The following is a 12907-nucleotide window of genomic DNA, read 5'->3' on the forward strand; positions in this document are numbered from 1 at the left end:
GTTGTAACCAAGTGGCTTGTGATTTTTTTCCCTCTGAGAAAAAGCTAGGGCTAATAATGTTGCCTAGGGTGGGTGCTCTCCTGGCCACACACTTAATTCCGTTAGACACAATATCAGACCAGTCGCCATCAAAGTTGAGTACGTGAAAATATTTTTTCATAATTTTACATATGGCAGAAAATTCTTGGCTGTATTGTGTAACAAAATAAGTTGCTTGTTTGTTGTGGTCAGTATCCGCTGGTTGTCTAGGTGCCGTGGACTGTTTAGGAAAAATGAGGGACTGTCTGTTCATTTTTTAAACCATTTTAGTGGCATGTTGTATATTTATGTGTGAATAATCCCTGCGTAGCAATCTTTCAGTTATATTAGAAGCTTCCCTTTCAAAAGCCTTCCGATCAGAACAATTCAGACGGGCACGTATCAATTCACCCTTGGGGATACTATGGATGGTGTGGGAGGGATGGCATGACTGGGCCAGTAATATAGTATTCCCAGCAAGTTGTTTCCGGTGTGTAAACGTGTTAACTTTATGGGCGGAGACCTCCCCCCTCAGGCACAGATCCAAAAACTTGATCTCAGTTTGATGAGTGTGGAAAACAAATTGTATGCAGTCCACCTTGGAATATATCACCCCCATTCCAACTTTTTAACCAAAGAGCTCTACGTGCAGAATTGGTGAGGGAGGCTGACTGTGCGCTGAGCTTAATAGAATCAACCGACGCACCTGTTAGGAAGTCAGCAGCTTTTTGTAAAGTTGGCAAGGAGGACAAAATCTGATCCCTAGGGGCTCTTTCTTTTAAGTGCACTTCTAGCTGCTGTAACCAGAGAGCTAAAGTCCTAGCCGTGACTGTAGCCGCTACAGCGGGGCAAAAGGATAAGGTAGAGGCCTCCCAGGCACCCCTAAGGAAGCCTTTAGCTTTTTTGTCTAAGGGCTCTTTAAGCATACCAGTATCTTCAAAAGGAAGAGAGGATTTCCTAGACACCTTAGAGATGGCCACATCAATTTTTGGAGCTTTCCCCCAAGAGGAAGAGGCCACTTCTTCAAACGGATATTTACGTTTAAAGGCCTTAGAGGCAAATACTTTCCTGCCTGGCTTCCTCCATTCTCTCTGGATTAAGGACATAATGCTGCTATGTACGGGAAAACAACGACCCTTCCTTTCCTGTAACCCCTCAAACAAAGAGTCTGCTACAGATTTATCCTCCTTAACATCCTCAATGTTCATGGTAGATCTTATAACTTTCAGCAGTTTGTCTGTATCTTCTAAAGGAAAAAAGGTGTTGGACATAGACTCATCTTCAGATGAGGAACCAGACGAGGATGACCCTGGTGGTGTGTCACTGTCGTCTGAAGAGAAGTCCTGAGGCAGGCCAGATCTTGCACTTTTATCCTTAACAGAGGTTTTTTCCCTCTTGCCTGACTTAAGGGTATTTTTAACCTCCGTCTTAATGAGCGATCTAATGTTTTCCAATAAGGATGGTGACTCGTCCGAAATGGTCTTATCGATGCATGTTTGGCATAATTTCTTCCCATAAGAAGAAGATAGAGAAGTTCTGCACAGCGCACACTCCTTGTTTTTTCTCTTTGCCAGCAATTTCTTTGGTTTAGGCTGGAAAGGAGAGAGCACAAGGCGTAACTTTAATAAAAAGTGCCAATTAACTGAGCCACTTACCCCCTGAAGATTAAAGAACTACCAGGATGGGATTCCCTTCACCCTCAGCAGATTCTTGTCTTCTTTCTTCCTCCATTGAAAACCGGATGGTAGGAGGTAGGGAGTCTATACACTTATAGAGAAAAAAGGGAAAAAAAGGGGGTATAGTTAATCCATTTGGCCCATAGTATTTGTTACCCATGTAACAACTACCAGGAGGCTCCTACATGGGATATCAATAGGCACAGACCGTCCTGTATAGCTCACTGACTGGTCTGGCTTGCCTCCCTTAAATACAAAAAAAATCGGCATCTCCTGCCCCTTTAGAAGTGCGTCACATCCGGTATTCTGAAACCGGAAGTCGCGCTTGCGTTCCACTTCTCGATGGAGCTGGAGGGAAGACCGGAAGTGTGTCATACCCTCCGCGCGTACCGGAAGTGACCTTCACGTGTCCGGAGGCGCTTAGCTGCTACTGGTACCAGGATACCACTTCCACCGCACAACTGGCGTTTTTCATGGGGCAGAGCTCTCCCTGAGAGTTACCCACATGGCTGCTGCAAGATACAGAGGGCCCCTGGAGCACCTCCGTACCCTAGGGTCCTGTCAGCCTGCCCAGCAGCGTGATGGACCCCAGCAGCAACCGACGGCCCTCTAGGAAACTCCTAGGAAGCAAGAAAGACCGCCGGTAATACCTAAAGGAAAAACTGTAGGTCTCCCACTCCAGGGACAGGAAACCACTGAATAGGAGGAGAGGCTCCACCCTTTTATTTCTGTAGGTTTCCTGTCCCTGGGGGTGGATCCCTCTCTCTCTATGGTGCTGTCGTGGGGGAGGGGAAAAAATATATTTTTCATAACACCTCTGGTCAGACCAGCAGTCAGACCCCCAATGTTAATCAGACTTCAGCTGACAGCCCCAATAAGACCCCAAATGTTAATAAGACCTCAGATTAGACCCCCAATGTTAATAAGACCTAAGATCAGACCCACAATCAGACCTCAGCTCAAACCCCAATGTGAATGACCCCATTCAGACCTCAGATAAGAGCCCCATGCCTCTCATCAGTTTCCATATGCCTTTCTTCAGCCCCCATTACTTCTCATTAGCCCCCAGAAGCCTCATATCAGCCCCCATTTCCTCTCACCAGCCCCCAGCAGCCTCTCTTTAGCCCCCAGCCATGTTATATTAGCCCCATCAGCCTCTTTTCAGCCCCCAGCAGCCTCTCTTCAGCCCCCAGCCATGTTATATTAGCCCCCATCAGCCTCAATAAATAAAATAAAAAACCCACTTACCTCTCCTGCTCCTGGACGCTGCCACTCCACACCTACATCGCAATACTCTTCCTCTTGCTGTTTGCTGTGCTGTGATCTGATCAAATGTCACAGAGCGCCCTCACGCTGTACACAGCCTTCACAGCCGACAGCCATGGACCAGGAAGCAGTGAGTACAGAGTCTTTACCAGTTCCTGGTCCTCCGGTCTTCATTAGTATTCGCCCCATTAGACGCAGGGGCATTTCCCCCCCCCCACTTTTGTGTGAAAAAAAAAATGCATCTTATGGGGCGAAAAATACGCTAAGTCATATATGTCTTCCTAAACAGGATTTATCAGATGTTTTATAGAAGCTGTTATGTGACATCAATTAAGCTTTTATATCCACATATACAACCTGAAATAAATACAATGTCTATGACCCAGTGATATATTGTTTCCTTATATTGTGGCCATATGGCTTCTCTCTTGTGTGATTTCACTAATGACCCCTAATTATGGCTTTAGAAACAAAAAAAAAATTCTCATTCTGAATGCAGCTTCTCCCATGTGTGAATTCTGTCATGTCTAACAAGATGTGATTTCTCTGTAAAACATTTCCCACATTCTGAACACGAATATGGCTTCTCTCCTGTGTGAATCCTCTCATGTGTAACAAGATTGGATTTCTGTGTAAAACATTTCCCACACTCTGAACATGAATATGGCTTCTCTCCTGTGTGACTTCTCTCATGTCTAACAAGATGTGATTTTTGTCTAAAACATTTCCCACATTCTGAACATGTATATGCTTTCTCTCCTGTGTGACATCTCTGATGTTTAACAAGCATTGATTTCTGTGTAAAGCATTTCCCACATTCTGAACATGAATATGGCTTTTCCCCAGTGTGAATTCTCTCATGTTTAACAAGAATTGATTTCCGTGTGAAACATTTCCCACATTCTAAACATGAATACATTTTCTTTCCTTTGTGATGTCTTCGGTGTGTAGAAAGTCCTGAGCTGTTTGTGGATTCTTTACCACAATGAAACCTTTTAATCCTTTTCTGACTTGTACGTGCGGTAACAATCTGTGATTGGTCAGGAGAAGGTTCCTCATAATTAGGAGGATTATATGACAGATCTTTACTGTGAAGTCCTGGATGTACATTAAGGGTAATGAGGTTTTCTCCTGAAGAGCGCTGCAGGATATCGTCATCTAGTGGTAACATGACATTTTCACATTTCGTACTGGGATTTTCTGTTAAGATAAAAATGAAAAATTTTTTAAAGTTTTTTTGCAAACTACAGAGTAGACAAACTTTTAACATTCCAATATGGCTGGAAGTTGATCCAGCAGGAAGGAGAAGTGTTCATTCATTTGGAATCCATTTCTGACTTTGGCCAAAAAAACTGCACTTGTGATCCCAGCCTTAGGGTACTTTCACACTAGTGTTTTTCTTTTCCGGCACTGAGTTCCATCATAGGGGCTCAATACCGGAAAATAACTGATCAGTTTTATCCCCTTGCATTCTGAATGGAGAGAAATCTGTTCAGGATGCATCATGGATGTCATCAGTTCAGTTACTGAACGGCGTTTTGGACGGAGGAAATATCGCAGCATGCTGCAGTATTATCTCCATCCAAAATTCCGGATCAGTTGCCGGAATGCGGGATCCGGCATTAATTTACACTGAAATGTATTAGTGCCGAATGCGGCATTAAAAATACCCTAATGTTAGATCCGTCCTTCCAGTCTGCGCATGCGCGGACCGGTAAAAATGTGAAAAAAATATATAACAGATCCGTTTCTCCGGATAAAATCCGGAGTGACGGATCCGTTCTTGCAATTAATTTATAAGATGGATCCGTCTACAAATACTGTCCGTTTGCATGCAGATTGCCGAATCACTCTGCCGCAAGTGTGAAAGTAGCCTTACAAAGCTTCTATAACTTCCTGACAAAGTCCAGGATTCTGGTTTACACCAGGTCAGGACTTTTATTACATACAGAAAAAAATGACTTAACAAAACTACAAATTTTTAAAAGCCTGACCATGTCTGGAAACGAGCCCTGCTCTCTGCCAACACGTTGCGCCTTTCAACAACAACTAGACATCATTGGAATAAAACAAGGAGCATCATGGTTGGAGCTGATCAAGTGGGGCCTAATGATTTGGGGCTACTGGAGGGAACATCATGGTTTTAGCTGGTGAAGGGGGCATCATGATTTGTAGCTGGTGGGGGGACATCATGGTTTGGAGCTGCTTTGCTGCCTCATGGTCTGGACACCCTGCAACCATTGGGTAAACAACTGGGCAGATTTACTAATCCTGTTTAAAACGTACAGAGTAAATCTAGAGATGCTCCACATTTATCACAGGAGCTTGGGCTGGAGGACAGATCTGCTGCACAGCTACACAAGTCTGTCTACCTCTATACCACTTAGTGGTTGGCTTTTCTGTCACAATGGAGCATCGTAGGCCCCGCCCCTGCAGAACCCGCCTGTTGTTTCTATATGTGGAACCTTAAAATCCCCCCTTTTTGGACAGATTATAAGAGCAGCACAGATCAGTCACTGGTTATCTACCAGCAAGTTCACACAGAGCAGATCAGCTGCAGACATTTCTGTGACTGTCCCACTGCCCTGAATGTGGCTTGTAATAATCCATGCACCTGCTGCAGAAACAACCAATACATGGAAATGTCTACAATAAATGTGCCCTGTGTGAACACGCTCTAATGCAGCTGGAACATTCTGGGACATGCAATTACTGCTAGAAGTCACACGTTCAGTCTGAAGGGGATGAGCAGATAATCGCTGAAGTGATGGACAACAGGATCACATTTAGCAATTTAAAGCCGATGTCAGACAAGAATTTTACTACAAAATTTATTCACATTTTATTGAGACACCAACGACTTACATAACACACGCCTGTTCTACATCGATGACAAACAGTCGTACAGGGACGGACATTGCCCATAAACTCCATGTATGATCTACAATATATATACACAATGCAGAATACAGATTTTACAAGACGTCTCTGTAGTAGTGTTGATCGAGCACCGTAGTGCTCGGGTCGAACACATCGTGATATTTGGGTGCTAAACCGTGCACCCGAGTATAATGGAAGTCAATGGGAGAACCCGAGCATTAAACCAGGCACCCCCTGCTCTGAAGAGGGGAGGGTGCCTGGTTCATAAGAAAATGTCAGAAATTGTTGGTAACACCACCGAAATGGTTCTGTAACAGCATGGGGAGGATGTGTGGATGCATCTTGGACTCGCTGGTCGCTGCTGATATTAATACGCACAAAACCAAGGGAAAAAAATCTATTTTAGAGGAAAAATTGATAGAAAACATTTTTCCTGAATATTTAATTGTATATAAATTGCAAGTGCTGCCAAAAATTACAAGGAAGCGGCACTCCGATACACCCTTAGTTACCCATAAAGGAGGGCATCATACACACCCTTTAAAAATTATGATTTATGGCCTGCTGGTGACCCTCAAAAACATTAGGAGCAAGGGCTTGCTGATCTGACCATCTAAAACATTATGGGCGGTGGCCTGCTGCCACTATGGTGACTCTAGTTAACGTGGGGCCGATTGCACGTCCCCGTGATGGTGACGATCCATTCGGATGTCTGCCCTATCAACTTTTGATGTAATTGTCAGCTCAAAACCATTGGAAACTACGGGTAACGGGGAATCAGTGCTTGACTCCAGAGAGGGAGCCTGAGAAACGGCTACTACATCTAAGGAAGGCAAGCGGGTGCCGCTCAAATCACACACTCCCAACTCGGGGAGGTAGTGATGATAAATAACAATACAGGACTCTTAAGATGCCCTGTTATTGGAATGAGTAATAAAAAAAATTACAGGGAATGTCACTGCGGTATTTTGGATTAGAAAAACATTATACAGGAGAGGCCCTGCTGCCGCTTTGTTGACTCTAGATAACTTCTGCCTGATCGCACGTCCCTGTGACGTCCACCATCCATTTGGATATCTTCCCTATCAACTTTCGATGTAACAGTCAGCTCAAAACCATTGTAACTACGGGTAACGGGGAATCAGTGTTTGATTCCAGAGAGGGAGCCTGAGTAACGGCTACGGCTACCACATCCAAGCAAGGCAGCATGCGCGCAAATTACCTATTAGGTATAATTAGCTGAGGGCCTGCAGGTGAGCTGACCCTGTAAAACATTATATGTGAGGGCCTGCAGGTGAGCTGACCCTTTAAAAGATTTGAGTTGCAAGCCTGCTGGTGAGCTGAGGTGGAACCGACAAACCCAACTTGATTTTGATGGCTGCATTATTCTGCAAGTGACCGTCATACAGTTCTACAGATTTGTTTCCATCTGCATCTTTCTAAACAATCTGTGGCCTTAGTCTTTTATCGAGACTCAGTCATTGTGTCACTTTGTGGCCTCCTCATGCTGCCATCTCCACACCATGTCACCTTGCCACTCATTTTAATCACCATGCTGCTGCTGATGCTGCTTTAAAGGCCTTAAACTGATCACCAGGCCCACAACCTAATTAAGGTTTTCCGCACAAAACCAAAAGTAAAACATATTTATATGCACACTTGACACACAAGATGTGGCACGGATGTCACCGTTCACAGCAAACACAGTATATGGAAAAAGGAAAATAGATTTCACTTATATTTTTACTATCTCTTGTCCTGACACACACACACACACACACACACAGAGACGCTATTGCAGCACAAATGTGACAATAACTGCAGGAACCGTTTATAGGAAAATTATGGATAAATTATGGAAAAAATAATATATTTGTTGTCACTAATGCCTGGGGTAATGACATTTGTGGTAATGACATTTGGACGCTGCTATTCTTTTGTCGTCCGCACTGCCATACTGCCAAACACCTACCCCTTGGCAAGGGAGATTTACGAGAGGGGGTGCTCCGTGGAACATTTGTGGGCCTGTTCAGTGTTGCACGCCTTCTATCTTTTGCCACCCTACTGCCTCTTCCAGCCGGTTGCAGTGCTAAAGATCCCTACCCCCCTGTACTGCTGTCCTCGCTCGGCTTGTTGCCACTTTCCCAGGTTGGGTCAGTGACCTCGTCGTCCACCACTTCCTCTTCCACTTCCTCACTCTGATCATCCTCCTGATTTGCTGACCTAACCACAACCTCAGTGATTGACAACTGGGTGTCATCCTCTTCCCCAACCTCTTGAGACAGTAATTGTGGTTGACTCATTGGCAACTGTGTCTCATCATCATCCACCTCATTAAACACTAATTGCCGTTCCCCAGCGTCATGTTCTTGTGACTCTTGATGCTCAAGAGGTTGGGAATCAGGGCACAAGATCTCAGGTCCCTCCCTCTTCAAGAGTGCTTGGTGAGAGGGCCAAATCAAGTAATGGCGATGAAAAGAGCTCCTCGGAATATCCGAGTGTGGGATCACTTGTTTGGCCAGACTGTAAATAGGAGGAAGGAGTATCAGGGTAAGGATGCTGCTGACCAGACTCCTGGCTACTGAGACTGGACTTTGTGGAACACCGGGTGGTGCTTAACCGACTGGAAGCATTATCTGCTGCAATCCAACCGACCACCTGGTCGCACTGGTCTGACTTCAAGAGTGGTGTCCTGTGCCACCCTGAAAACTGGGACATGAAGCTAGGTATCGTGGATGATTGTTTTTCTTGTGCTCTGGCAGCAGGCACAGTTTCACCAGGGCCGCGGCCTCTGCATGCACCACCAGCATCACGGCCACTGCCCCGTCCCTTAATGCTCACCTTCTTCATATTCAATGTTATATGCACGCTTGACACACAAGATGTGGCACGGATGTCACAGTTCACAGCAAGCACAGTATATGGAAAAAGTACGTAAAAGTATGGAAAAAGGAAAATAGATTTCACTTATATTTTTACTATCTCTTGTCCTGACACACAGACGCTATTGCAGAGCAGATGTGACAATTCACTGCAGGGACCGTGGATAATGTGGATAAATTATGGAAAAAATATAATTATTTTCGCCAATATTCTTCCTATCTGTGCCCCTGACACACAGAAGGCATTGCTGAACAGATGTCACAAGTCACTGCAGACACCCTCTATAGAAAAAGAATTGCAAAGTATGGAAAAAATAAAAAATAAATCGAAGACTACTTTGCAAGATTAAATTGCTGCTTAAAAGGACTTTTGGGTCTTTGAAACGTTTTAAAATTGAATAAATTGCGATTACAAACTCCCTGCACTCTCTGTCCCTTCCTACGCTCAGCTCTCCCTGACTAAGAATGAGCCGAACCCGCGGCACCCTATGACGCGTTCTGGCCAGCCAATCAATGTAATGCCAGCAGCCAACATGGCTACTGGCATTACAGTGATGGCAGTACTTACCTGCATGTTAATTGGCTTCTTAGCAGCCGCGAGACGTGCAGGGAGGAGACTCGAACGAGCACCGCCATGTGCCGAGCATAGCGATGCTCGAGCCAAACAGGTATTCGGCCAAGCATGCTTGCTCAACACTAGTCTACTATACCGGCCCGATGGAGGCCAGAAGGACACGCTCTCATCATGTGACTGGAGCCCTATGGACATGACTGACATATAAAGAACACGTAGCCTCTAATGTAATGTGAGAAGAAACTGTGGAGCTCCTCCATTACATGTCACTGCACACACGTGTATACACTGCACATGACGGCTCTTACCCTGTGATATAAGAGGCTGGTGCTCCTCCATTACATGTCACTGCACACACGTGTATACACTGCACATGACGGCTCTTACCTTGTGATATAAGAGGCTGGTGCTCCTCCATTACATGTCACTGCACACACGTGTATACACTGCACATGACGGCTCTTACCTTGTGATATAAGAGGCTGGTGCTCCTCCATTACATGTCACTGCACACACGTGTACACACTGCACATGACGGCTCTTACCTTGTGATATAAGAGGCTGGTGCTCCTCCATTACATGTCCCTGCACACACGTGTATACACTGCACATGACGGCTCTTGCCCTGTGATATAAGAGGCTGGTGCTCCTCCATTACATGTCACTGCACACACGTGTATACACTGTACATGACGGCTCTTACCTTGTGATATAAGAGGCTGGTGCTCCTCCATTACATGTCACTGCACACACGTGTATACACTGTACATGGCGGCTCTTACCTTGTGATATAAGAGGCTGGTGCTCCTCCATTACATGTCACTGCACACACGTGTATACACTGCACATGACGGCTCTTACCTTGTGATATAGGAGGCTGGTGCTCCTCCATTACATGTCACTGCACACACGTGTATACACTGCACATGACGGCTCTTACCCTGTGATATAAGAGGATGGTGCTCCTCCATTACAGGTCACTGCACACACGTGTATACACTGCACATGACGGCTCTTACCTTGTGATATAAGAGGCTGGTGCTCCTCCATTACATGTCACTGCACACACGTGTATACACTGCACATGACAGCTCTTACCCTGTGATATAAGAGGCTGGTGCTCCTCCATTACATGTCACTGCACACATGTGTACACACTGCACATGACGGCTCTTACCTTGTGATATAAGAGGCTGGTGCTCCTCCATTACATGTCACTGCACACACGTGTATACACTGCACATGACGGGTCTTACCTTGTGATATAAGAGGCTGGTGCTCCTCCATTACATGTCACTGCACACATGTGTATACACTGCACATGACGGCTCTTACCTTGTGATATAAGAGGCTGGTGCTCCTCCATTACATGTCACTGCACACATGTGTACACACTGCACATGACGGCTCTTACCTTGTGATATAAGAGGCTGGTGCTCCTCCATTACATGTCACTGCACACACGTGTATACACTGCACATGACGGGTCTTACCTTGTGATATAAGAGGCTGGTGTCCTCCATTACATGTCACTGCACACACGTGTATACACTGCACATGACGGCTCTTACCTTGTGATATAAGAGGCTGGTGCTCCTCCATTACATGTCACTGCACACACGTGTATACACTGCACATGACGGCTCTTACCCTGTGATATAAGAGGCTGGTGCTCCTCCATTACATGTCACTGCACACACGTGTATACACTGCACATGACGGCTCTTACCTTGTGATATAAGAGTCTGGTGCTCCTCCATTACATGTCACTGCACACACGTGTATACACTGCACATGACGGCTCTTACCCTGTGATATAAGAGGCTGGTGCTCCTCCATCATGGCCTCCTTGTACAGATCCTTGTGTCCTTCTATATACTCCCACTCCTCCATGGAGAAATAGACAGTGACGTCCTGACACCTTATAGGAACCTGACAACACAATGACACCGTCATCACCCAGACCCCTCCAGTGCTGTTACTGGAGAATTTCCCAGCATTCCCAGCAGTGTCACCTCTCCAGTCAGCAGCTCCATCATCTTGTGGGTGAGCTCTAGGATCTTCTGCTCATGTATCAGGGGGTGAGGGTGAGGGGGAGGCTCTGTGATGGGGTGAGGGGTCCTGCTCCGCCCTCCTGACTCCTGGAGATGGATGATGGGAGTCACACAGTCCCCCGATGTCTTCTTCACTATTGTGTACTCCTGTGGATGGAGAGAGACACTTAGGGAATAAACCCTTCAGGGGCCATGTGCTCTCCTCCGGCCCTCTCCTCCTGGTACAACGTGCCTACTTACCTCCTCATGGCTCCTACAACATGACTATTGGTCCCTGGTCACATGACACATCACTCACCATATTGGGGGCTGATCTTCAGGTTCTCCATCACTTGGAAGGTCTGGAGGCCGTTCTCCAGGACCCTGGACTCTTCCTATCACTTCCTATGATGGATTCTCCTTCCCGATGTCTGACTTGTTACAGAATACAATAAAGAGGAGAGAAATCTAGAAAAGTTTACCTCTCCACTCAGCAGGGAGATGATCTCCAAGGTGAGGTCTAATATTCTTCTGCTGATCTCCTTCCTGTCCATCCTTGGTGGTCATTCAGGAGAAGAGGAGAGAACTGGAGGAGCTGGAGGCTTCTACTACTGCAGGCGCCTTTATGAGAAGAGGAGAGGAAATCATCCAGGGGACAAGACCAGATGTCACCTCCAGAACCGCACTTCCTGAGCCTGGAGGGGCCCCGCTTCTCAGAGCCCCCAACACATGGATCCCAGGGGCCCCAACATGGAGATCTCTGGTGGCTCCACAGGAGATAAATGTCTGATAGATGCAGGTCCCACCTCTGGGCTGTGCTCAGCTGTGTCCACAACTCCTAGAGAAGAGACTGGAGAGAGATGAGCTCAGGCCGGGCCCCGCTCCATTCATTCTCCTCCTGGAGGCAGGGGCCCCTCACCAGGACAGTCAGGGGCCAGCGAATGATGACAACCCCCACTATCCCCACTACTCCTCCCCCATCATACTAAGCTGAGGAGCGGAGAAGGTTTCCTTGTGTGTAATGGAGGAGAATCTCCAGAGGTGACATGTCTGAGCTCTCCACCACACTGTCTCCTCACAGCTCATCTTACCTGCAGGCTGGAGGAATGGCTGATACCAGAGAGAACAAGAGCCCTGACTACCGACCAGGACCTGCCCAGTATCTGCTGCACTGCCAGAGCTGAAGGACCTGGGGTGACGTCACCGTCATGTGATCACTGCAGGGGGCGGGGCTCAGCAGTGACTACCGACCAGGACCTGCCCAGTATCTGCTGCACTGCCAGAGCTGAAGGACATGGGGTGACATCACCGTCATGTGATCAGTGCAGGGGGCGGGGCTCAGGAGAGGAGAAGAGGTGATGAAGGACCTGTGATGATGTCACCATCATGTGATCAGTGAAGGGGGCGGGGTCAGCTGTAGAGCAGAGATAAGGAGGAGGAGCTGTAATTGTGGTCATGTGACATGTGAGGGATGATCCTTGTATGGAGAAAGCATTTTATGATTTCTTTCCTACAGAACTGGAGAAATGCTGGGAGTTGTAGTTCTCTCCTCTGAAACCTACAATAACAGCCTGGAGT

General features: G+C 46.5%; 1 protein-coding gene across 1 annotated transcript; it reads right to left on the minus strand.

The window, feature by feature from the left end:
* Nucleotides 1–3377: 3377 nt before the first annotated feature.
* On the minus strand, nt 3378–11159 carry LOC120992053 (gastrula zinc finger protein XlCGF71.1-like). Its single transcript, XM_040420815.1, has 2 exons — nt 11105–11159; nt 3378–4160 (listed from the first exon to the last, which is right to left on the minus strand). The coding sequence occupies exons 1-2, from the start codon at nt 11136–11138 to the stop codon at nt 3445–3447; spliced, it is 750 nt and encodes a 249-aa protein (XP_040276749.1). The 5' UTR covers nt 11139–11159; the 3' UTR covers nt 3378–3444.
* Between the last annotated feature and the right edge of the window lie 1748 nt (nt 11160–12907).

Source organism: Bufo bufo, chromosome 2 (assembly GCF_905171765.1).
Source record: "Bufo bufo chromosome 2, aBufBuf1.1, whole genome shotgun sequence".
Taxonomy (NCBI): domain Eukaryota; kingdom Metazoa; phylum Chordata; class Amphibia; order Anura; family Bufonidae; genus Bufo; species Bufo bufo.